The 26,403-nt window shown below is 38.5% G+C and overlaps 1 protein-coding gene and 1 long non-coding RNA gene across 6 annotated transcripts in view; one reads left to right on the top strand and one right to left on the bottom strand.

The window, feature by feature from the left end:
* The window catches only part of exoc3l4 (exocyst complex component 3-like 4), a 33,585-nt gene extending 31,672 nt beyond the window's left edge, over positions 1-1,913 (bottom strand). The window contains exons 1-3 of one of the 5 annotated variants that reach the window (XM_059353258.1): positions 1,722-1,913; positions 794-854; positions 175-442 (exon numbers count right to left, since the gene is read on the bottom strand). In XM_059353258.1, coding sequence (XP_059209241.1) covers positions 175-418 — 244 coding nt within the window. In that variant the 5' untranslated portion in view covers positions 419-442; positions 794-854; positions 1,722-1,913. Of the gene's footprint in view, positions 1-174; positions 1,621-1,721 lie in introns of those variants that run through there. The other 4 variants (XM_059353260.1, XM_059353257.1, XM_059353261.1 and 1 more) reach the window with 4 other exon arrangements.
* LOC131988194 (uncharacterized) overlaps positions 1-24,473 on the top strand; it is a 35,183-nt gene extending 10,710 nt beyond the window's left edge. The window contains exons 2-3 of the long non-coding RNA XR_009395861.1: positions 21,188-21,347; positions 24,187-24,473. This is a non-coding gene — a long non-coding RNA (uncharacterized LOC131988194). The remainder of the gene's footprint in view (positions 1-21,187; positions 21,348-24,186) is intronic.
* Positions 24,474-26,403: the final 1,930 nt, after the last annotated feature.

Below are 26,403 nucleotides of genomic sequence, written 5' to 3'. Positions count from 1 at the left end.
AAATAGAAAACTTGATTGAATAATAACAATAAAGTTAGACCTCCCAGAACTGGGCCGTGTGCTGGCCAAATTCCTTTTGCCAGCACACAAATCTCCCTTTTCTTCTGACCTTGAGAGGACATATCGCGCTACCTGCCTGCGAGTAGATTTCATGACAGCTGTGATGGTACTCACTGGGTGACGGAGGCGGCTGCAACCCAGAATCATTGCCAGTCGTGACCTTTGACCCCTTGCCCCCAGATGACAGCGGGCTCATCTCCTTCACTCGCCGCATGCTGTTTCTGAATGACTTTCCCAGAGTGTCCTTCATGCCGCCGATGCTTGGTGTCTTCCCGTTGCTCGCTGTCCTCCCGTTGCTCTTGATAGAAACCCTGTCCTCGTCTGAGTTTTCAGTAGTCTTGTCCATCATTTGTGACATCTCATCCCGTTAAATAACATACACCTGTGAGGAAACTGCATTAGATTAGAGGTTACAGTCTGGCTGCTCAACACTGTGTGTGTGTGTGTGTGTGTGTGTGTGTGTGTGTGTGTGTGAAGCAGTAGTTAAGGTGTGTTTTTGGTTGTTGTGGGTTCAGTCAGCTGGTACAGGCGGAGCAGTTTTGTTTACAGATAACATCACATTCTGGCAGTGCAGTTCATGTCAACACGGTGAGAGAATGACATGAAATATGTTGGGAATATGTTGCAACAGAAACTACATGTTGTACACAAGAGCTCAAGAGCGTAAATTCCACTGGGGGTGTCCCCAAATTCTATTTTTGTCCTGCTCACTATTAGTTTCGTGTCGATTTACTTCATACAATCTTTATTGTGTCCTCTGGCTGTCCATGTCCGCTGGTGGACTCCGAGGGGGGCTGCAAATGTCAAATGCAAATTTTATTCCGGTGGGAGTTAAAATAAAGGCTGAATAAAGGTAAATAACATTTGTTTATCCATGTAAACATTGCACAGAATTGGACTTTTAACCTTGAAATGTCTCATTCAGTCAGTCAATATTTACCCAGACCTACTGATATCAAGCCACATAGATACTTTTGGTTTCATTTCATTTGCAACAAATCTGTCTGTGTTGAATGTGTCTTTAGTAAAATATGTTTCTTGGTGTGGTTGATGCGCTGTAGGAGTAAACAAAAAAAAATGCAAACAAAAGAAATGAAAGTGAAAAAAAGCAGTTCACCACTAATGCTTTTTACTTTCAGTATGCCCACTGCAGCCATTTACAAATGCCAACTACAGTTTTACCACACTTGAGTTGTTGAGTTGATGGACAGAAGTATTACTAATATCATTATCAATAATGTAAACCTCTTTATTTGACATAGAGTAAACAAGGATGGCATTAAAAACTCGTCAGTCAGCAACATTTTACTGTTGATTTAAAGTTTAACATTAAAAAAATAACAGGTTTATTAATTGTTTGTAAGAATAATTGAAATTAGAATATGTAGATTAACATTATTAGCCAATATATTGATTTTTACATATAATAGTATGATTTACATGACATTTCTTGTGCATTTCTGATAAATTACATATAATGGACTGTGAAAGCTTCCTTGTGAATTCATTATGGAACACAACAACTGTGTAAATATTTGAAGCCATGGTTTATTTTCAGGATCATTAAAAAGCTACTGTGTCATAGCAGTGTTTAACGCTAAATAACCTGCTATATACATACAGAGCGCCATTGTTTTAGCAGTAAAAAGGTGTCTCCTTACCTGCGTAGCTCAGGTAGAAAATGCTCTGCCAGCTTTTCTTCCGCTGTTTTATTACCTCCGCTCCTACCTGCTTTCACTTTCTGTAGTCTGTAGTTTCTGTAGTTCATGAAAAGCTGGTTTAGGATAAGAATAAAAAGGAGGAACTTACCGTCTCTGCGGGTTAAAAAAAAAAGCAGAGCAGCCAGTTTCTGTGCTCACAAGAAGCACATGACAAAAAATCTGCCTGCGCTGTGATTAGTGTTTAGAAAAAAACAGAAAGGATAAGTTAATGATTAGACAGAGACAAACTGAAGAAGGAGTGTCGGTCACAGCAGAATGAGAGATTAAACTGATCTTTACAAGCTGATTTAATGACAAGATTTGTGATGAAAGTATTTTCTCCTTAAAAAACACCCTCATCGGTTTACAGGTAGATTATTTTTCTTACCTGGAATGTGGCGTTGAAGCATGTGACCATGCTGCATTTAAGAGCCCCCCGTGAATGCCTGTTTCAAGGTTACTAGTCATAAATCATTATCTGCAGTAATTAAGCAGTGATGAAAGAGGCACCCAGGTCATTGCTCTGTGCGGGCCAGTTAAATTCTTCAACATCAAACAAATCAAACCATGTCTTTATGGACCTAGAATTGTTCGCTGGGGCACAGTCCTGTTGGAACAGAAAAGGGCCTTACCCAAGCTGTTGCCACAAAGTTGGAAGCATAGCATTGTCCAAAATGTCTTGTTTTGCCAAAGCATTAACATAGCCTTTAACTGGGGATAAGGGGCCTAGCCCAAACCCTGAAAAACAGCCCCATACCATTATCCCTCCTCATCCAAACGTCACAGTTGGCACAATACAGTCAGGCAGGTAACATCCTCCCGGCATCCGCCAAACCCAGACTCGACCATCTGAATGCCAAACAGAGAAGTGTGATTCGTCACTCCACAGAACTCGTTTCCACTGCTCCACAGTCCAGTGACGATGCGCTTTACACCACTCCATCCAGCGCTTGTCATTGGACTTGATGATGTAAGGCTTGTGTGCAGTTGCTTGGCCATGGAAACCCTTGTAATGAAGCTCCTGCCGCACAGTTTCAAATTAATAGCAGTGGAAGTTTGGAACTCTTAAGCTATGGAATCAGCAGAGCGATTGTGACTTTTATGCAGCAGCAGTCGTTGAGCCCGCTCTGTGACTTTACGTGGTCTTCTGCTTCGTGGCTGAGATGCTTTTGTTCCTAAAAGCTTCCATTTTCAAACAATATCACTTGCAGTGTTCCGTGGAATATCCAGCAGGGATGACATTTCCCAAACCGTCTTATTACAGAGGTAGCATCCTATCACAGTTTGAAGTCACTGAGCTCTTCAGAACTTTTGAACCTTTTACATCACAAATGTTTGCAAATGGAGATTGCATGGCTAGGTGCTTGACTTTGTACACCTGTGGCAAGGGGTCTGATTGAAACAACTGAATTTAGTTATTAACAGGTCTTTTGTCCATATAGTGTATTTTTGTGAACATAAATGTTCATAAATCCAAAGTGATCGTATTGTTAAGTGATTAATACTGAAATCATTTTTCGATGGAGCCCCTCAAGTCTCATAAGGTGATTTTTTTTTTTTAATCTCATGCAGGTGAGATGAATAACTTATTAACACATGATATCAAAATATCACCTTTCAGGACATTAGGGCCTCTGCAGTTGTCATTGTTTTAGACTTTTCTCAGTTCTTTATATGAAATGTTGGAGAGTTGTACCACTGGGTCTTAAAATATTATTCAAATTAAAACCATCTGAGACGTTTAGAGGGTAGTTCACTCTGCTTACAGCTCATAGACGTCTGAAACATGATATGGGGCCCAAGTTAGACATTGTTTTTCTGTAAGGGGTCACAAGCCAAAAAGGTTTAGAACGACTGGTTTAATCTTTAACATTGTATTTATAATCCATTTTTCTGTTAATAGCTTGTAACTCAGAGGAATGTAGTGAGAAGAAAGTAAAATATTTTCCTCTGAAAAGTACCTTAAAGTTGTACTTTTTGTAAGTGCACACCGGTATGTTACTTTCCACCATTGTAATTTTTGGTAACAAGGTTGCATAGTATGGAAGAATTATCCTATCTTTATTCAAGAGCGTAGATTTTCAGTTTGAGAGCATAATTTGTCTTTCTCGTGCTCAGATTTGTTCTCCTCATGCTCACATTTCTGCTGCTTTCTTTCAAAATGTGTGTGTGCACTTAAAAATCACATGCTTGTGCTCACATTTCTTCTTCTTGGACACAAACATTTTGCTCGCACTCAAATATGTCCTGTGCGCACTCAAATCTAAAGTCTACGCGCTCAGATCTCAACTCTGCGCTCTCAAAACTTTTGTGCTCGGTCTTAGGTGCGTTCCCTAGCCTTTCTGAGCGCTATGTCGGGGCGGGTATATGGTCTGTTTGTAAAACTGCTTCTCTCTTAAAATACACCAATTTACCATATAAGCCAGCTATTTGAATCGTCACCTATTTAAAACGCAGCATATTTATGTAGAATTAATCTTAAGTAGTCCTAAAAAGAGTTATGGTAGTTAAGATTATATATATTATTTTTTTCTATTATTATATATATATATATATATATATATATATATATATATATATATATTTTTTTTTTTTTTTTTTTTTTTTTTTTTTTTTTTTGGTAGTAGTGTCACGATAGTCCAGTGGTGAAGTACACTGCCAACTGTTGCATTTTAAACCATGGGACGCCGGTTCGCATCCCATCCGCCGCACTCTTGCTGCATGTCTTATTATGATTTAAAATTTTAATTGATAAATTAATGTAACAGTAATACAATCCGTGTAACCAGCTGATTCTCTTATTGCAACGTGTATCACCGTCCTATTTACGCGGTCAAAGCCAGGGAGCGCGTAATTAGGCTAATGTTGGTAATACTTTCACTTTCACAAGAAGAAGACTTTGAGCAGGATTCGGAGCGCGGCAGCGAATGAATGGGAGACAGATGGATGGCCAAAGACCTCAAGTAAGTTCATTGCTAAATGTTGCTACAACTCAAAACACATCGATCATATACAGTAGTTTCAATAGCAGTACAGTAATCATTTTGACACTCGTACTTATCAACATATATAGCGGGCCTTCATTGTAACATGTACTACAAAAGAACAATAATTGGCAACGTATGATCGTACCAGCTGCAGGTCGGCACACATAATGATGCGCGAGCTGAAGGGAATCCCCGCTGACGTCACTTCATTCATAATGAGTTTCTGTCCCTAGTGCCGACAAAGGCCCGCTATATATGTTGATAAGTACAAGTGTTTTGAGTTGTAGCAACATTTAGCAATGAACTTACTTGAGGTCTTTGGCCATCCATCTGTCTCCCATTCATTCGCTGCCGCGCTCCGAATCCTGCTCAAAGTCTTCTTCTTGTGAAAGTGAAAGTATTACCAACATTAGCCTAATTATGCGCCCCCTGGCTTTGACCGCGTAAATAGGACGGTGATACACGTTGCAATAAGAGAATCAGCTGGTTACACGGATTGTATTACTGTTACATTAATTTATCAATTAAATTTTTAAATCATAATAAGACATGCAGCAAGAGTGCGGCGGACGGGATGCGAACCGACGTCCCATGGTTTAAAATGCAACAGCTGGTAGTGTACTTCACCACTGGACTATCGTGACACCACTGTGCAGGTGAAAAAAAAAAAAAAAATATATATATATATATATAAATAATAATAGAAAAAAAATATATATATATAATCTAAACTACCATAGCTCTTTTTAGGACTACTTAAGATTAATTCTACATAAATATGCTGCGTCTTAAATAGGTGACGATTCAAATAGCTGGCTAATATGGTAAATTGGTGTATTTTAAGAGAGAAGCAGTTTTACAAACAGACCATATACCCGCCCCGACGGAGCGCTCAAAAAAGCTAGGGAACGCACCTAAGACCAGGCCACAATCTAGCTGTCTCCCTATTGGCTGGTGAAACACACTAGTTTAAGCACAGGGCGGGACATCGTTCAGTCTGAGCAGACACCTCAACCTGAGAGGACGTGCGTGTTCTGGGTGCGAGCACAAAAGTTTTGAGAGCGCAGAGTTGAGATCTGAGCGCGTAGACTTTAGATTTCAGTGCGCACAGGACATATTTGAGTGCGAGCAAAATGTTTGTGTCCAAGAAGAAGAAATGTGAGCACAAGCATGTGATTTTTAAGTGCACGCACACATTTTGAAAGAAAGCAGCAGAAATCTGAGTGCGAGCGCAAAATGTGAGCATGAGGAGAACAAATCTGAGCACGAGAAAGACAATTTATGCTCTCAAACTGAAAATCTACGCTCTTGAATAAAGATAGGATAATTCTTCCATAGCATAGCAGGTGACAGAAAACACCCAGCAGGAAGATCATCAAAGGCTAATAAAAATATTAACACATTAACATATAATAAAACACAGCTCTTACATCACAGCAAGAGGGTCAAGAGTTCAAGTCTGGCTCTTCTGTGTGGAGTTTGCATGTTCTCCCTGTATCAGTGTAGGATCTCTCCCTCAAGAAAAAACCTCAAATTAGAAAAACAAACATGATTTAGCTTTTTTTGTCCTTCTTATGTCTTTGATCTATTATATGTAGAGCTGCATTCAAAGCTAAAATAAACCCTGCATTTTTCATAATGCCTCCCTGTTCCACCTGCACTTTGTCAGGTCAGGTCAAATTGTGTCAAAGTTGTAATGACATAAAATACAACATGATGAATGTGATGCCATTTACGCCCACTAGAGGGAGACCTGTGACACATTTGTTTTTGGTGATTGTCCTGAAATTATTCTTGTGTGCAGTGGTGGAGGCTCTGTCCTCACTTTAATTTCCTTTTATTTCAGGAAATAGAAGTTAAATTAAGTTTTAAGTATGTGGTTAGAAACACAGAGAATTGTATTCAGCTGCTTAAACCAGGTCAGACATCTGCTGCTGCTCCACGGCCAAGAGAAGATCAGCATTGATCACATTTCCGGTCCATATGAGTGGCATCGTGACCAACTGCTCCATCATGTGTGTGTGTGTCTGTGTGTGTGTGTGTGTGAGACATACAGTGAGAGGATTATAGATATATACTGGAATGAAACCGTTACTGAGCTGCTATAGTGTCATCAGCAGCTTAACACAACTCATCACATCCGGTTTTATCCATCCATCCATCCGTCAATCATGCCTTTTCTTTTTCTTTCTCTAAACCTAAACTGTCTGACATTTGGCCAAGAAGCAACCTCTTAGTGGCATCAGATCATTTATATCATAGGTAATGGGCTATCATTTATATTGTGTATAACATATTGTATATGTGTTATACAAGAAACCAAAATATCGCGGTAGATATCGTCTAAACAGCAATTTTTTTAACAAACAAACTAACCCTGAACTTTAACCGGGAGACTGGTTATCGTGCACCTGTGTGAAACCAACAGAATAATGTAATAATAATCAATGTCACATTCTTAACTGCGCCAAGTAGTTATGTATAGATGTAGATATTGTAACCAAAACCCCTTTTCCCCTCACCATAACCAGGTAGTTCTGTTGCCTAAACTTTACGAAGTAGTTATGGTGTCTGAACCTGAATGTTTTCTGCAAGCACAGAAGTTTATTTTTGCATGTAACGAGAAGAAACTGACATGGCGTACTGATACTTCAAAATTGATGCTAAAGGGGACCCTATGCGTATTAGAAGCAAACATTTTTTCATGATTCCTGTAGAAATAGGAGTCAGTTTTACAATTTATCTGGGGCAAGACAGAAAAACCCCCAAACTAAAACGGTCAGGACGGGAAAAATAACAGTAGGTACATTTTAAAATTTTAAAATATATAGACTCCAGCCCTCCAAAAGTGTTAGAAACAAGGATTCAACTGGCCATCAACAGAAGTATAGGGACCCCTGGCTAATGTGTTTTAAAAAAATGTTTTTGTGACTTATAGTGAAGGCTTTTTTTCGTCTTAAATGGATAGTTTGGGTTTTTTGAAGTGGGGTTGTTTGAGGTAATTACCCACAGTCGATGCAGTAGATGATGGTCTGTATGTTCAAAGTTTGAACCAGAGGTGCGCTCCAGGAGGCAGGAAACAGACCACAGATGCACACAAAATGTATTTTAACCACCTAAACAAAGGCCCTCCCTAAAAATGTTATACTCGTTATGTGTACGTTTTTTAACGATATGTCTAACGTTTTTTGTTGCTATCCACAGCTGTTTCATTTGGCACTACTTTTCCTGACCATATAACTTCCATGTTCCTATGGCAATCCATCCAGTACCATTGAGATAATTCAATCTGTTCTTACGCCTGTAACAGATTTTATTCTAATAGTAGTAATCTTGACATGGTTAGCTGGACCTGCACAGATAGATTTGACAATTTTACCACCAATTGATGTATTTATACTTTCATTTATATTGTTCTATTATTGTTTATGTTAACCATGTAAGTAATTATCATCTACTTGTGATGGTACAGTTTGACTGGTTTTTGCCAATAGTCCAGAGATTTCTGCCGTGCTGCTTAACTCAGCAGCAGGTCTGCCACACAATGGCTGCTTTTAAGCACAGGCTTCAGATTAGTGTTGCATAATAAAGGGAAAGCTGTGGCGTGTGTGTGTGTGTGTGTGTGTGTGTGTGTGTGTGTGTGTGTGTGTGTGTGTGTGTGTGTGTGTGTGTGTGTGTGTGTGTGTGTGTGTGTGTGTGTGTGTGTGTGTGTGTGTGTGTGTTCGCACATGCATGGCCAGATGTCCACGAGCATGTTGAATGTTCAATTACACTGCAGTGGTATAGAAAGCTCTTTGTCAAGCTGTGGAAATGTAATTGAGATTGTTTGATAATGTTTGCTGTATTGTGTGGAGAAAAAGACGCAAATTAACTACATGTTATCTCCAACCTCAGGCAGATATTTACTTCGTTTTCTTTTCTTTCAGAAAGTAGGGTTAAAATCTATTCAGTTTCAATTAATCTGCATTTCTACACATCCAACTTGGGAATGGCAGATGATAGTAGCTTAATATAATAAGGGCTTAAATGTCTTGTGCTGTGCTAAACTGCAGTGAATTGAAGACTTAAATGAAAACTAGAAAGAAATTGAGATATTGTTACTTCGTGGGACTTGTTGCAAACTGTTGCAAATTTTGCATCGCTGCCGGAATGATTAGTTTTGAAACAAAAATATTTGGCAGAGAATATTTTGTAATTTCATGTTTTCGTGTTGTAAAGGCCTTTAACACTCAAACAGGCCTTCCAAGAAGTGAGGACCAGCTGAACTGTCCTCACTTTCCAAAATGTCCTCACTCTGTTGGTATTAAAACTTGTTCTGGTCCTGGAGGAATTTTAATGCTGGTATTTCTCATTTAAATGCACAGACACTGCTTCAATGAAATGAGTTATGTTATTTGGGACAAAATATTACATTCGACTGTGAGAAAATGACACAGTCTACATATGGAATTACATTCATGCCTGTCAGTCCCCTAGTTTTCAGATGACCCAGACAGCTCTGGGTTTTTTCCCCCTTCAATCATATGGTAACAGCAGACAGGAAATCATCCGTCTATTGTTGGTCAGAGCGCTCCGGCCTCATCAGTGCTACACTGCAGATAGAGCTCTGGTTTATGCAGATACGGTACATCAGGTTTGAACTCTGAACCAGAACAGTCAACTGAACAAAGCTGCACATTGTGTCTGATGTGTCATCCTTTAAAAATAACCCAGGAATGCATTTTAACTGTGCATATTTTGGTTTATTGCACAAAATGTTGTCACTTTTTCCTTCCCTTTTCTCTCTCATCTGAATCCCCTCATGGCTTCATAAATTTTCTTGGTTTGAATTCACAGTGGATATTCATTGGCTGTCTACCACCATTGTTTTAGAGGGTTTATAATATTTTTCCCAGAATGCTGTGACAAAAGATACCCCACCAACCTTCCCACTAACTTGCCCCGGGTGAATTTCCATTCTGTTCGAGCTGTCAATCTGTCCATCAGTGTTCCTGCTGCGGAGCCTGTTTATACTTTCATTGTCTGTCACAGCGACTGACTGTTGGTTGTTATGCATCTCGGTCATATTCGCCAAAATGTTGTCCAGGGTTGACGTAAGAAAATAATATAAAACAGAATTAATTTATGTAAAGAGCTTTGGGAGATTGGAAACATCCTAAAATTTCTTCTTTTTTTTTTTTTTTTACTCAAAAGCAAATATAAGCTTCAAAAGCAAAAATCTTGTTGAACTGACACTAAAACCTACCATTAGTAGGTTAGTGCACAACAGTGACCGATTTGCTACTCAAAAGAATCCCTTAATTTAGACAGCAGTAGATAAAATCTCTTAATTTCAACTAGCCGATTCTATCAGGTGTAGCTAGCTAGCTATTTCAGCTAACGTTAGCTTCCAAAGTTTCAAGTTTACTTTTTAATGTTTCAAGCTGACTTGTTTTAATATAAAACACAATATGCATTTGATGTTCTCATAGGCCCACATGATATTATGCTAAAATACTGAAGCTAAGTCATTACGATGAGCAAAATCCAAAAAGTTTGCAGACTAGAAATTCAAGGCATTCTATTGTCAATAATGGTTTGAAATTAAGGACTTAGAAAAATAATTTTGAACCGTAAGCGCCATGTACTGTGTAGCGTAAGTGAGTGTTTACTGAGAGGAATGGTCAGTTGGTCAAGACTTCACATAGTTATTGGTATTTATCAACAACTTACCTGTGATCATAAAAGAAAAACCCATGGATAGTTGGTATACATGTATTTATTTTTTTCCCTGACAGAGTTCATATGAACTGTCTCCTCCCAGATCATGTTTAAGAAACAAAATTTTAAGTGTTTGAGTGGGATTTTTGACATTAAAAGCAATTGGGAAGCTCCGTGTCAAACAATAAAATACTGAAGAACAAAAAGAAAGGGAAAGTCAACAGGCAGATGGCAGGAAAGTGTCAGCTACACAAGCAAAGTAGAAGCTGAGTGATTTTCTTTATCTTTCTGGTTGTGTTTCTGCTCTGTGACTCACTCTGTTTTCAGTTTTCACTGCTCAGGAGGGAGCAGAGAAATAGAAAAAACAGGTGAGGTGAGTTTTTATACTTGTGCTGTCAGAGATGATTTTATTAAAATGGATTTTGAGGAGAAAGTAGGGAAAGAAAGATGAGGACAGACACAAGATGAGCTTCAAAAAAGGGAAGCTGACAGAGGAAAAGAGAGGGGGAGATAAAAAGTAAAGGCATCACATGTAGAGAAGATATGGTTATATCAATGTTTATGAAAGTGGGGTTATATGTCAAGAGAGAGCAAACTTTTTTGTTGCAAATGTGTTGTTCACGCCTGACTCTAGTTGAAAAATAGTTACTGCAAAATAATCCAAAATAAAAGGCTTGTTAACAAACTAAAGAATTCTTTGCATACGTATGAATTAGAACGACCCAAATAGATTAATTTAGTGAAAGACATCATTGTTAGCAGCAGCATTATTTGCAAACAGTTAGGCTCTTCTCATTCACTGTTCATAGTTATGCATTAGAAAAGTAATGCATTCTAATTGATAGATAACATAAAAGTACAGCAAATGTGAGCCTGCAGGTGCAGCTTTTTGCGACCCATATTGACATTTATTGGTAGGCGGCGACCTCTAGTGGCCATAGCCATTATGATGGGAGGAAATGAGGAAGTGAGGGGGCATAGTATTAAGAGTGAGAAGGACTATTTATGGCAGAAGGGTTGGTGGATGGGTCAAACGAACACTTTTACTTTTACTACTCTACACTTAAGATCTAAAACATTTTTTTGATTATTTACTGATTATGATGCACCACGTGTAAAAGCTGATTGTCTACTTGGATCCACTTGGGTGTTCGGCATACTGACACACAGGCACGAAACACGTGGCAATACAACCTCATCATATCTGACCTAGTTAGACTGAACATAGTTGGGACGTGGCCACGTCGGTTCCTGGGTCAGATCTCATTTGCAGGGCTGCGAATAAAGTGTGGACCTATGCGTATAAATCTAAATCTAATCTCAGCTAGGCTTGTTGCCTTAACTAAAACTGTAAAAGGAAACGACAGTAAAGGGAACTGCAGGGACACTTTGTGGTGATAAACAGTTCCTGTGCTGCTCACCACGTTGTCAAAAGAGTTTTGCTGGAATGTGTTGAAGGCAAACACACACAAACACAATAACCCCCACAGAATCCCGAGCTGTGGGCTGCCTTCACAGAGGAAGGTCACAGATGGCTACTAATGCCCCGATCACAAAAACATCAACCTCTATCTTCATCTCAGCAATTACACCCTCCCTCACAGACACACACACACACACACAAACACACAGAGACACGCACACACACACACACCGTCAGCTGCCTTTTTACAGAGAATAAATTAACCTTAACAGGAGTTTTTCCTCTGTTGCTCCCGTGTTGCAGCATAAAGTTTTGTCAGTAAAAACACAGTTATACAGAGGCAAAGGAATATGCATTATGTAACACATCAGCAAGTTGTCAGTCACTTGTGTGTTTAATAATGTTTGATGTGTTTATCAGATCTGAGGCAGAAGGCAAAAAGTCAAGATAAACTGAGCTACTGGGATGCCCCAGTTTTGGATTTTCATAGGATTTTGACAAAAACAAAATCGTCAAATATTACCATCGTTATTCTTTTAAGATTATTTTTCAGTCTTTATCGCCTTTTATTCTAATTATACAGTTGACTGACAGGAAGTGAGGACAGAGATAAAGGGAAGACAGGGCTACAGGTTGGACTTGAACCCGGGCTAGTATACGGGATGTGCCCCTGCAGTCTCACCTCTTTAAGGGATTTGTCACATTAAAGGAATTGACAGCCAATATATCCTCATATGTATGACAGACTAAATATAACACCAAGTGTCATGTTTAGACGTCTTTGGAGAAATGAAACACCAGATACCTGCCAGTCCTAGCACAAAAGAGACATCTCAGCTATGATCCAGAGTGTCTCAAGTATGTAGGAAATCTGACACCGTGTTCGTGTTGAGTCTCACCCCAATTTGCACAATCTATATGTCACAGCTGTGATAATGAAAATGCAGGTTTGACCTGGCTTCCCTTTACTCAATAATAGGTGAAATCAACAGGGGACTCTGGCTTTTTCCACCTGTTTAATCTATTTTAATGAAAAAAGTCAGCGAGTAAAAAAGAACTGTCATATATTAATATATGTCCCTTCCTATGTTTCATTTATTCAATGAAAGTGGCGTTTGACATCACAGGTCTGCTTTCAAAGATTCCCAGTTTAGAGGTTGGACCGCCTCGCTGCTGCTTGGTGCAAACATCAAACGCACCTTCAGTCTCAGATGTATTTTTATCCCTCAGCCCCACACACAGAAAAACACACACACACACACACACACACACACACACACACACACACACACACACACACACAGTCCCCTTGTCTGCAGTGAATAGCCCCTTTTAAAGGATTTTGTCTGACCACTTCCTTTATTCTCCCTGCTAAAGGCTAATTGAGGTTGTGCAAATTAACAGAGGGAGCTGTCAGACAGCGGGAGGCTGGGGGAGGAGGGGGCGGTCGGGCTAGGGGGGAAGGCTGGATGGCGGCGAAAATAAGCGATTCCTTCTCAGCGGTTCCCAAAATAACCTGCGCCCCCATGGCTTGCTCGCCCCACTCCTGAGGACCGGGTATCCCAGCTGTGAGACGGGCTGTCAGAGTCACTCTCCCTCTGACATACACACAAACCTATATTTCTACACTTGTGGAGACCTCATTTACATAATGCCTTCTCTGGTCCCTTATCATAACCTAAACCTAATTCTAATCTGAACCTTCAAACCAAGTGTGAAGCCCCAAACAGGCTTTTTTTAGGTCTCTCTGAGGTGAGAACCGACCAAAAGGTTGCACAGCTATCTTTTTAGGACATTGCATTTACTTCCATTCATTGGACAGCCCTACACTACAACCAGTTAATTTCTAGGTACCAAAAATGTGTTACAACACATGCTCAAACCAGTACTTCTGTACTTGTGGGGGACCCTCTTTTACGGAATGCCTTCCCTGGCCCTTTACCATAACCTAATTCTAATCTCATTCAGCCTAACCCAAACCATAACCATAACTAATTGATTCCTAAATACAACCAGGATCTAATAAGTAATTATGTTTTGCAGCATTATGACAGGGTTTTGGTCCCTGTGAGAACTACTGGGCTCAACAAGGATAGTGGTTATACTGGGAATGGTCCCTAGAAGGTAAAAAAAACTGCATATTTTTTCACACAGACATACTCCCTCCTTTTCTAATATGCGGAGAAAGCAATATCAAGCTCATTCATTGTTTCCAATGTTATTTTATTACATTTTCTAGCGTTTCAGCATTATTGTGCTGCTAAGACGGCCTCCAATTTACTGCTTTCAGGCTTTACACCACATGTTAGGACACATCTGTCAGGTCTGTCGAATGGTCAGCATGAAAATAAATCCCAAAAGTGTTGCATGGGGTTGCGGTCAGGCCCTGTGCAGGCCTAGACAAGTTCTTTCACACCAAACTGGGAAAACCATTTCTTCACAAGCTGTCTTGTATTTTCCAGTTGTTGTATGTTTGACTTAATATTTAATGTAGTAAAGTAAAGTTTGAAGTGTATATTTTTAGTGTTGAATATTCGGTCTTGTTCTCTGTACTTTGCCTTGTGCCAAGATAGATTTTTAATGCTGTAACATTAATAACACAGGAAACATTTTTTATTGTACAGCAGATGGAATATTTTTTCGTCTGGGTGTATCTTCAGCACAGTTGTTGAATAACTATCTGGGCTTTTGATTAAAGTCTGAGGAATTGCAGAGATGTCACATATTGAAGAGATTTCTTAACATTCTAAGACATTTATAAGATGGAAGAGATAAACACTTAAGAATAATAGATGCACATTATGAGGAAACTTCTTTGGTACCTTTAATTCAATTTCAAGGAGAGGTCTGCCATTCAAACGTCATCACGCTTCACCAGCTTCACCTACAGTTAGAAGTATTCAATCAAAGTGACGTTTGACATCACAGATTTCAAAGACTCTGTTTTCTGTTCAAAGGTTGAACCACCTCGCTGCTCTGTGATGCAGACATCAAACATACGTTCAGTCTGGTGTAGACCTCTTCAAGTCACGTTGTGTGTGCATGCTGCATTTGCTTAAAATATAAATAAATAAAACAATCATTAAAAACTCACGCTGTGCCGAAAATCACTGTTCAAACCCACTGACCTTTATTTTTAATTCTTGCAACCATTCCAAATTTGAATGCCAGGCTGAATTTAGAGGAGATAAAATAAAGAAATCTAGAATGTTTCCATCAGTCTGTCTGTCTGATTTTAACACACCATACTCCTCCTGTTTCGTGTCGCTGAGATGAAAATGGCAGCATGATTGCATGCAGCATACAGAATGAGTGGCAGAGTTCCTGTGAGAGCTTCAGCAGCTCTTTGTTCAGTCACAACAAAGAAATATGAAACGGAAAATGAAAGATTTAAATCACCTCAATTTTGTGCCTAGATGAGACTTTTATTTTCAAGTTTGCAGACAAAGTTAGATTTCTCTGTGTAAAACTGAAGTCGAGTCCAGGTTCAGTGCAAAAGTTTTACCATGTATTTTATTTCTGCACGGTATCTGATGCAATGAGCACTAATGTTAAAGCCTGGCTTTGATGTTAGAGGACAGGGCGGTTCATGAGCGCTCCAGTCATGGATTTTTGGATGAATTAGCTACACAAGATCTGAAATATTGAAAAAAATGAAAATGGAGAGAGCACTAGTTCAGAAAGGAAAATTTGTCGGTAGAGTCGGCCACAGGATGAAAGGAAAGAGTGGCTGGATTGTCGGAGAAAATGTGGGAAAACCTGAGACAGAATAATGCTTTTTCTTCCTTTAGTTGAGGTTTAGATGCCCCTCAAGCGAAGCACTTAAATCTAGAAACATCAAACAGACGGGAGCTAATAGTAATTTAATTTTAAGAAAAGCTGCATAAAAAAGGTTATATGTTCAGAAAATCAACCCAAGGATAAGTTAACAAAATGAGGGTTAAATATAAATGAAACATTCAAAGACCTGGAGCTCTCTGAGTAACTGCAGGGTGAAAGTCACGCTCCACCTGCTGCGTGAGCTGCTGCTTCAGGTAATGCTCCGAGCTCGATAACACACCTGGTCGGCTCTGCCAGCATATGGAAGCCACCAGGGGAGGAAATGTAAGCTGCCACGGGGGGGATTACTACAGGTTACACACAATCTATTTATTCTCTCCCTCTCTATGTTTACATAGACCTCAGAAATCATGCTAATGAGCCTCATTTAAATAACACGATTGAAGAGTATGTTCTGTTTGTGGAGCAGCGTCTGATTAATGATACATCTACATTATGATGTAATGATCTCTTTTTCTAACCTGTTTTTCAACACGTTTTCTCTAGCTGTTGTATTGAACAGCAAAATAAAAAATAAAAAGAATCAACCTAAATATTAAGTATTTAATCCAGAAAATAATGCAGTAGATAAAGGTAGATAGAAAAAAGTGATACTGAACCTCCTTCCACTTTTTTTTGCTTTATTTTCTAAATGTAGATGAACTGTTGCCTCCACGCTGAGAATTAACACGGTACAGTGTGCACAGCATGGCAGTTATATTGCTGTAAAATCTAAAAAAAAATAAAAAAAAATCAATGTTCCTGTAAGGTGTTTAGATTTCAACAAGATTTAACTACCTGCAGGCCCAGGTGCCAGGATGAAGTGAAGTCGCATAAGAGCGAAGCACTGGCAGAATGCTAAATATTTTTTGAACTTATTAATGAGTCAAAATCAACAGGGGGATCCAGGTCGAAACAGCTTAAACTGCTTCCAGCTCTCTCTGTCTTCCCTTTGGTCTCTGGATTGCTACAATGGGGGGAAATGGAAATTAGGGCTAAGTTAGAAGCGAAGTTAGAACCACGAAAAAGCAAATGGGCTATCAATCTCCTCTGCCTTTGAATCTTAAGAGTAGTAAAGTAAGATTCCTGTTAAAAGGAGCCATGTAGGATATGCTAAAGTCACATTTCTGGAGTTATTTTCCTCTACTCAGCTTATTGTGTGAATGTTGAGGAGGAGAAGAGTCCCTACTGGTCCGGATTATTACCTGTCATCCATAACAGCTTCCCTTAAAGCAACATGCATTTCCCTTCCACCTGCAGCCTATAATTTTAGGGATATTATGTGTGTTTTCAAAGAACTGAATCATACATGTCTCATCTGACTCCACGAGTAAACAAGTAAATAACATGTATTTGTGATGTACTCTGCTCTCCTGGGTCCATTTTTTTTCCTTTTCTATTCACGTTGTTGAAATGAGACGAGAATTAAATCAAATCAAGGTATTTTTGCAAATAATTGACAACAACTTCAATGCTAAATGTCAGATTTGTTGCCAGTGTATTAGAAACAAAGACAAACATTCAGCGTCCACACAAAGAGAGAAAGTAATCCTGTACAGGAAAAAACTGTTTCCTCTGGGGTAAGAAAGATAGATGGTGAAGCATTCAAAGCAGCAGGTCACACTGCTTGACTATATATCATCAAACTCCCTCAGGAGTACCTGCTCGCACTAACTATCCTCCTACAGAAACACCAGGTTGCCTTGTTGCTTGGAGAAGAATCGGCTGCAAGAGGTGGGTCTTCTCTAGAAGTATAAAGAAACGTGATTTTCAACCAAAACAGTTATCTGCATCTGTACTCGTTCAACCAACAAAATTACCTGTATCTGTATTTGTTCATCCAAAAACATTATCTGTATCTGTACTCGTTCGGCCAACTGATATGTTAGTGCTGGCTTTTACCCCAAAATATTAACGAGCAACTTCCGTCACAATATTTGTGCTTTTCAGAGTAATTTATCCAAAATCAGAAACATCCCTTGTCCCTGCTGTTGGGTTTGCCAAAGAGATATACATACATATTTAGACACAGAAGTTAATTTACAGGTTAATTGTATGAGGCCTGCTCCACGTGCTGGTAGGGACAGTAGGTTGTTCTCAGCAATGGGCTGTGAAATGAACATGTGTTGTTTAGCAGCGGCCTCTACCAACCAAAGTAATCATGAATGTAAAATGACGTCACAGAGAGTGGAAGCAAAGGGGGGAGTAAGGAAATGGCGTATAAAGATTTGTCCATTAAATTATAACCAGATGACATTGATATTGTCAGGAAAACTATGAAGCATTTAAATGAAAAATAAAGTGCAATCAATCCATTTTAAACAAACTTAGTTCATTGTTGGTAATTGATTGATTAGAAACTTTAAAAAAAGATCACACTTGTCTTTTAACAGAGACCTCTCTGTCAGTACCACCAGGAGAACGAACAGAAACAAAAGCCCTGCAGAGAGCAGGTTATGAGAGGCTGCAGATTAAAATGCTATGACACAGGGAGCTGGATAGACTTTAAATAATGCATGCAGCGTTATCAGCTCTGTGTCCTGAGGACAAGCTAGAGATGCAGACACTCTGCTCAGCCTGAGAGGCCCCGAGGCTCTCCATGACCTGCTGGGTCTCCGAGGTTTTGAGCGGGTCAATTAGCAAAATTAAGAACAGTTCAATTTCAATCAGGTGGTATTTACTTCACAGCAAAATTATACATCAAGAGAATAGTTTCATAAATGTCTCCTCACCCTTCAGCTGCTTCTTTTCTCCCTAGCTTTATGGTAAATTTAACAGAAGTGGGATGTAAATAAGTACAGTATGTGTGGCATTTTCCTCTCAGTATGAATTTTCTGTTTTTCTACTTTTCCCTGTCCACATTTCTATGCGAATGTACCTGCAAATTCCGATTTAGCTTAGCTCAGTCTCTAACGGTGCATTCACTTGCTCCTTGGATTGCCATTTCCTGTGTTGGGAAGTTGTTCTTCCAATTTGGTTTGCTCATGAGCTTTAACAAAATGGATCCTGCAAAGAAGATGCATTGTATTTTAATGGTCAGTGTTTAAACATGTTGAAAGCTAAAATATTTCTTCAGCCTCCCCGAATTCTTCTTATCAAAGTTAATGCTAATAAATCACTTTTCTAGGACTATGTGGACAGCAGGTCATGGTTAGCCTACAAGCTAATACTGTACTACAAATTCCTGTGTGAAAAAAATGTATATACAATTATACGTTTAGTTTATGTTCAAACTTGAGAGTGATTTTTTTCCAGACGGGAACTCCTTTTTATGAATATTCCGACTCTGCATGAAAGCATGGTTTATTTAAAATATGTCTTTGTATCATCAACTCCTGTCTCAACTGTCTGCAAGCCATTGCTCTTTTTAAACAAAAAATGTTTTTATTCCAACAGAGGAGGTTGAATAATAGGTAGTTTAACACCATAAATTGGTGTTTTTACACTTGTAAAAATTAAACAAAAAAGCTGTAATGTGTTAATTAGAGATCTTCAGAGGTGCTAGTATGTGGCTTTTGCTTAAAAGAACAGTTAAAATTTCTTTAAAATAGCATAATGTAAATTCTACACAACAAATCCTCAAAAACACAACAAATTACATTGTTTAATCAACACGACCTGTGGAAATGTTGAAAAATAAATCAGTTTGATGTGACGCTATGAATAGCAATTTCTGATTTAGGTTCAAAATAAAGATAAATATGGGGTTAAAATGACTGAAATTACTTATTTGAAAAGGTTCGGAGCCCAGGCATGATGGTTACAGTAATAAAAATGTGGCTAATATGAAAATATAAATAGTTATTGGCTTTAATAAACAGGCTGTAATGTTAACAGTAATTGTACATTTTAAATAACGTGTATGGTTTATCCCCTGTTTGACGACACGGTTTATCTGGTCTTTACTTGGAACCATTTTGATCTGGTTTTACCTGATCTGACTTTAACTGTGTCTTAAACACAGACATGTTCTGTTGTCGGCGTTCCTGTGTTTGCTTTTCAGGTGAAATTGCTTACTTTATTAGTCCATATAATGCAGCAGACACAGACAGAAAGAAAATATGAGAATGAAATGAGGAGAATATCATTTTTGTGAGCTGAAATTTTCACTTCCCATCACAGGCATGTGCCAACTTCAACCACTGAGCCAACAGGACAACATCCAACAGGCAGATCAGAATTTAAATTTTTTTGTTCACAGATTGAGAATCAAGGCCACTGAACAAAATTATATTCATTCAAAATGTAACTTTTACTTCTAAATAGGGTGTTTTGTTAGATTTTGGACTGATATAATGTTTAAACAGCTGATAGCCAATGCTGTTTGTTTTTTTGTTTATATTGTTTTTTTTGTTGTTTTTTAGTCCACACTTTGTGCCAAAGAAGCAAACAAATGTTTTAAAGTCACTCAGCATTTCATATCTTTTAATGAGTGCAAAAACAATCCAAATTTATGAAACATCCTTCAATTTAACCTCCTTTTACATGGAAAAGGTTTTAAATAACTGTATGTAAAAAGCCTTTTCAGTTAAACAACTATCTACTAAATGAGAAGAATGTTTCAGTATTTACATAGCATCTTATGAAACATAAATGTGATAAAATGTAAATGCAATTAGAACAGAAAAAAGGACATTTTTTCACATGTGCATGGCCCTCTTACATCATGCCAGAGTCGTATCCAACCAGTGGCGTCTTCTCCAGATCAGCAGCTGGGTATTTTAGCTTACTGTTGTCCAAGTCTGACCAGAAATAACCAGTGCAACATTTAGCCGGTGCAAAATTGATGCAACACAACACACAAACAAAGACCACTGCCGATAGGCTGATCAACAACACAGTGAATATTGGCTAATATCGATGTTCAGCCAACATATCGGTGCATCCCTACTTAACCCTCTGGAGTCACCAAAAGCACCAAAGCATGACTTCTTCATCACATCCAGATGTCTGTTCTGGCTGTAAACTCCATGAGGCCAGTTTCAGTTTGAAGATGATATACCAAGTAAAACTGGAGACAAGGTCAAATATATTTAGTATAAAATGATAGAACTGGATGTAACCCTCTTATATGTTATATTTGCAACCTTTGTTTACATGTGCAACATTTAAAATTCTTTATTGAGCATGATAGTGTTTTGAAAGTAAAAGAAAGATTCAAAAGCACATTTTATGTTGGACTCAAGGAACAAAAAATACACAAAATGACTAAAAAAGACACAAAATGAGAAGACAAAATGACCAACAAAAAACCCCCACAGAGGACACAAAATGACAAAAAAAAGACACAAAATTACTTACAAAGACATGAAAAGGATTCAAAAATGGACAAAATAGCCCAAGACTCCATAGAGTTAAACAGAAATGCTTCTTTTCATCACCAACCACAGTACCATACCCAGTTGAAATAAGTGTGACTTCATAGTATTACACTCCCATTCCAAATTTTCTGCATGACAACTATGCCAACTTTTGTTTTTCTCCTTTTCTCTTCTTAGCTTCCTTCATCAATGTCCTGTTGGCCTCTTCACCTCTCTCTGCCATGATGTCCATAGAAGCTGTTGAACCCAGTTCTGTTCCAGGTCAGACATGATATCCCAAACCTCCTCCTCCTCCCAGCAGTGCAGAGCTCCGGGGCTTCTTACAGTAAGCAAGAAGGTATGACATCAGTTGGAATTGATTGGTCATAGATTATTTCCGGAAATACACTGAAATCAAGTTCCGTCATAATATTTTTTTGCCCACACTAATGTTCTACAGCTGAAAACCTTGGAAACATTTTATATATTTCAGTTGAAAAAATGAATACATTTTCAATAAATTATCTATATTAAAATGAAAATGGCAAAGCTGTGGAGCAGGTCAATTCTCTGACAATTAAATATTAAATTTTGTTCTCATTTACAAATAATTAGAAAATAACACTTTAATTTCATTTAAATAATGCATTCACAAATCTAAAATTAGGCTGCGCTGTTTATATTGCATTATAATGTTCAAATTTAGATTTGAATATTGTGTTATTAAATTGTACAATTAGCTTTTCCATTTTCAGTTGAATATATGGCCATAGAACTACCCATAAAATGTGAAAATTAATGTGTAAATTGTATTATTGCATTTTCATTTTCATCTTTACTCAAATCAAATATGTGGAAAATTATAATGGTCTTCCATAAAATATTATGTAATACTAAGGATTAAGATAAAAAAGGGAGTAAGCTCACAAATATATGTTATTAACATCCACCTTTACATGCTGCAAGATTAAAGTGATGAATCCATTAATTCGCCATGAATCTTAAATGGGTCATTCTTTTACTTTTGGTACTTAAAGTATGATGGATTTGATGGATTTAAGATTTAATGTTGATGTTTTTGTACTTTTACTGAATGCAGGACTTTTATTTGTATTTCTACACGATAGTATTACTAATTTTACTTCAGTAAAACACCTGAGTACTTCTTCCACCACTGGGCATTGATAAAATACAGGTATGTGACATAAACAAACTCTCAGCTCTTCACAGTGGATATTTGTGCTCTTTAAGTCTCAGGGCTGTTTACCTCACGAAGCCTTTATGAAACCATCTACAGTAGGCGGAGGCACACACGCTCCATCAGCAGCAGCAGCAGCAGCAGCAGCAGCTCACTTCAACCTCTTTTCCTCCTCCCAACCGGCTGCAGGCTCCACCTGCAGAGCCGCCCCATCTAAAATTGATTACAGTGACATTTACTATTCATAGAAAAGGTTACTAGAGTAACCCTGTGCTGCGCCGCATGTTAGAGTGGAACATTATTCCCAAACAAATGAAGAGGCGCTCTTCACTGAACTGTGTACCAGAGCTGAATGACAAACTGGTTGTGTAATTATGAAATTATATGCATATCTGCTGGGTATTTGGATGGGATCACGATTCATTTCCCTCTCTGGAAAGAAAAGAGAGGAGGGAAAAAGAGATACGGACAGTGTTTTAATTATTACTGTAAGATCAATATTTTAGTGTTTTGATAGAGCTTTTTTATATTTTGCCTCAATTAATTGACATCAAAACCTTTAGATACATTTGTGCCCTTGTGACGGGTTTCTGAATGATAAAACCCCTTAGGGTTCCGACATTTTGCCCACTTTTTATTTTAAAAGTTGTAGTGTTCAAGGTTCCAAGATAGAAATCCTATGGAACTAGAAGATCTAAGAAATCCATTCGTACTAACAATGTTATGGTATGTCGGAAAGAAAGCCCCGTGTTCTGCGAGGTAAAATTACTGTTTTTGTCAGTGGAGTCTTGATGGAGCATAGATAATGGCTCCAGTTTGCCCGGCCGACAGGTCCCACTTTACCCTAAACAGGGCTGTGTGACGATAAAGGAACACCGTGAAAATATTCTTAAAATATTGTCAGTATAAGTTGATGTGTACACTATAGTAGATTTTGACATTGACAGACATTGACAAAATTTGTTATTTTACCGTGCAGAACACAGGAGTTGCTGGTCTTCTTTTATATATTACGAATCCTAAAATCGCAGCAGAAAAAAATGACAGCATTGCTATCATAGATGGTATGTTAGCCCTTAAATCAAGCAAGACAATGGAGAGTGCTTTCCCTACACGTCCTCGACTGTTCATGTGTTTCCATCTTGCAGACGAGTGAGCACAGTGATGACTGAGGTAGCGCTGCCGTTACCTTATTGGTTAGCTTACTGTGAATCGTTGAGTAAGCATTTTCATTTGAAAAACCTGAAAAAGAATGTTGATGGCGTTGGCTTTTAGGTTTAAAATAAGTTGGTTACTTGTTAGTTAGTTAGTTAGTTTTGTTTTCATGTCTGAAAATTTAAGTGAAATACAGACTTCCTGAGTAAGTCCGACAGCAGTTATTATCTTCAGTTCCAGGGTTGATGTTGTTATTGGTTGCAGCAAATTTTTAAAAAATCACTTCGTAGTTTTGTAAGCAGACTGCAACAGTTTTTGTTAATGTTGAAAATAAAACAAACCAAAAAAACTGTTTAACTGGCTATCAACTAAGGAATATCAGACTTCTCTGAGAAACAGCAGCAAACTAACTTAAAGTTCTCCCTTCTGGGTGCCGATTTTTTTCTCAAAAGCACAGATGAGAAAAATCTTTACCTTGGTTTAGTTCAACTGGAACCTAACCAGAGGGAAAATGACATGACACATTTGGTCTTACTGCACAAACCTTGAGGGGCAGAGGTCATTTTATCCAGTTGTAGGAAAGACAAACACCAAGGTTTCTACTTTAGTATTATCTCATTCAATAGAAGAAGCCACATCAACATTATGAAAGACAAAGATATTTGCCATAGTTATGAGTTAAAAACACTCACAAGTGGCTTTAATTGTGCTCCTACACGCCGCTGCTTGTTAGCTGAGCTGTTTGAACACACTTCAGATTTTTTCCACTTCAAGTCAGACAATCAACAGCAGCCACAAGTTGGCGGACGAATGTTTACGTTGGCTTCCTGCTAAATGTTTCCAGTCGCAGCAGCGTGCTTGGCGGCCATGATGAGTCCAACATGGAGGTGTTTTTCACACTGTGTGGGCGTCCTCAGAGGAGACGGAGCTCCTCGCTGGCTGCCGTCCACACAGTAAGTGCTCTTCATACAATCAAACGCGCTGCATCTCGCTGCTCTCTAATTCAGCCGGTGCACGTTCAAGTGTTTCATCAGATTCATGCTGCGTTTCATCAGTTCGGCCTTTTAAGAAATCTCGCTGTGCACATTATCAGCATCTGTTCTATATAATGAGACCTTTGACCTGTTTGGAAACATTTCACTTGATTCAAGACAACATTTGAAAACATAGCATGAGAGCCGTGCTTGCTAAATTAGTTTCAGATTTATTTAATACAAAAAAAGTGAAATAACGGTTCCCAGAAAAAACATACTATGGAGCCCCTGAAGTGACATGAGCAAAAAAACCCAACAACTTGAGATCTCGACTTTGAAACTCGAGATCTCGTATTTAAAACTCAAGATCTCTCTACGTACGAGATAAACCTAGGTTTTGAGACTTAATTAGGCTGTTTTGAAGGAAGTGCCTGACGCACGATACAAAAAGGGAAGTGAAAGTTCAGCAAAATGCAGCATAAACAAAATGTTTTACCTTATTAGTTAACTACAAATGTCTGTAAAACATAATGGAATTGTGCATAGGTGCCGACTTGGATTTAACAGTTTAGATTCAAGGTCTGATGGAATCATACAGTGAAGAGACCACGGCTACTTATATTCACGTCTGATCGTTCCACATGGCTACTTAATATTCACTTCGGATGGGTGACCGTGATCATGGTGTCTGCAGGCACTTCCCTCCAAACAGCCTAATTAAGCCTCAAAGTTCTTCTGGCCAAAACCTAAGTTTATCTTGTACGTAGTGAGATCATGAGTTGCAAAGTCAAGATTTCAAGTTGTTTTTTCACTTCGAGGGCTCTGTAGTTTCATAGTTTTTTCTATGTCATTGTTGTGCTTTTTTTAATGTTTATCTAGTGTGTTTGTTTAGACAAAGGCAAATCTTTACACCTCATGCACAATAATATTTATTGTATTGTTTGCTGGTCAAGTTAGAGAGACTGTAAGGGCAAATAACACAAGTTGAAGGGCTTTTAAGAAAATCAGGGCTGGAGCCCCAGACGAAACTCTCTCTCTCTCTGTATATATGTATATGTATATATATATATATATATATATATGTGTGTGTGTGTGTGTATATATATATATAAGTATATATATGTGTGTGTGTATATATATATGTATATATATATGTGTGTGTGTATATATATGTATATATATGTGTGTGTGTGTGTGTGTATATATATATGTATATATATATATATATGTGTGTGTGTATATATATGTATTATGTGAGAATTCTTGACGAAATGTTTTCATATGTTTTTGCATCTTGTTTTGTCTACGATATGTCTGACATTACCCCCAGAGTAGAAACCTTGTTATCCAGTCGTGCCAGGGTGATGGAGGACAGCGTCGGGCTGCAGGCGGAGGGCGGGTGTGGGTTACCTTGGCCTATCACGGACACATTTGAAAGACCGTTTGAAGCCAGCAGGAGTGGGAGATGAAAGTCCTGGCACAGCACACTTTGACATCATCAAAACACAACTCCCTCACAACACTCAGCGGCTCTAATGGCTGTGTTAAAAGGTACTTTTAAATACACAGATTTACAAGTGGCCGCTGGCAGGGTCCGCATGGTCTTTGTTCTGAACTGAACATGAATGAATTCTACATAATGAAACAGGAGAGCAGCCAGAGGAGATACAGCCGGGCAAAAATAATGGTTATTTATTTGAGACTGAGTTAGTGCATGGACAATGTGGAGTTTGTTTTGGAGATTCAGAGCAGTAAAATAAAAAACTCTCAATTCACTGAAGTGGAGTTTAATTTCTGTTAGATGAGGAAAAAAACAGAGGAAGGAAGGGGAACAAAACAAGGAGGAGAAGATACAAGAGAAGAAGAAATGGAAAAAAGGGAATAAAAGAATTAATAAGTATTTGGAAAGGATAGGAGGGATTGAAGCAATAAAATGAAGGACATAGGACAGTAAGGGAGAATAGGATGAAGGAAAAAGAAATAAAGGACAGTGGAGGGTATAGATCAGGGATGGGCAACTTAAATGCTGGAGGGGGCCACAATTTTTCATCGACACTACCACAGGGCCACATATAGGATCGTGCACT

Source organism: Centropristis striata, chromosome 16 (genome assembly GCF_030273125.1).
Source record: "Centropristis striata isolate RG_2023a ecotype Rhode Island chromosome 16, C.striata_1.0, whole genome shotgun sequence".
NCBI classification, from domain to species: Eukaryota; Metazoa; Chordata; class Actinopteri; order Perciformes; family Serranidae; genus Centropristis; species Centropristis striata.
Note: the sequence above shows the minus strand (reverse complement) of the source record. Positions and strands in the feature narration are given on the sequence as shown.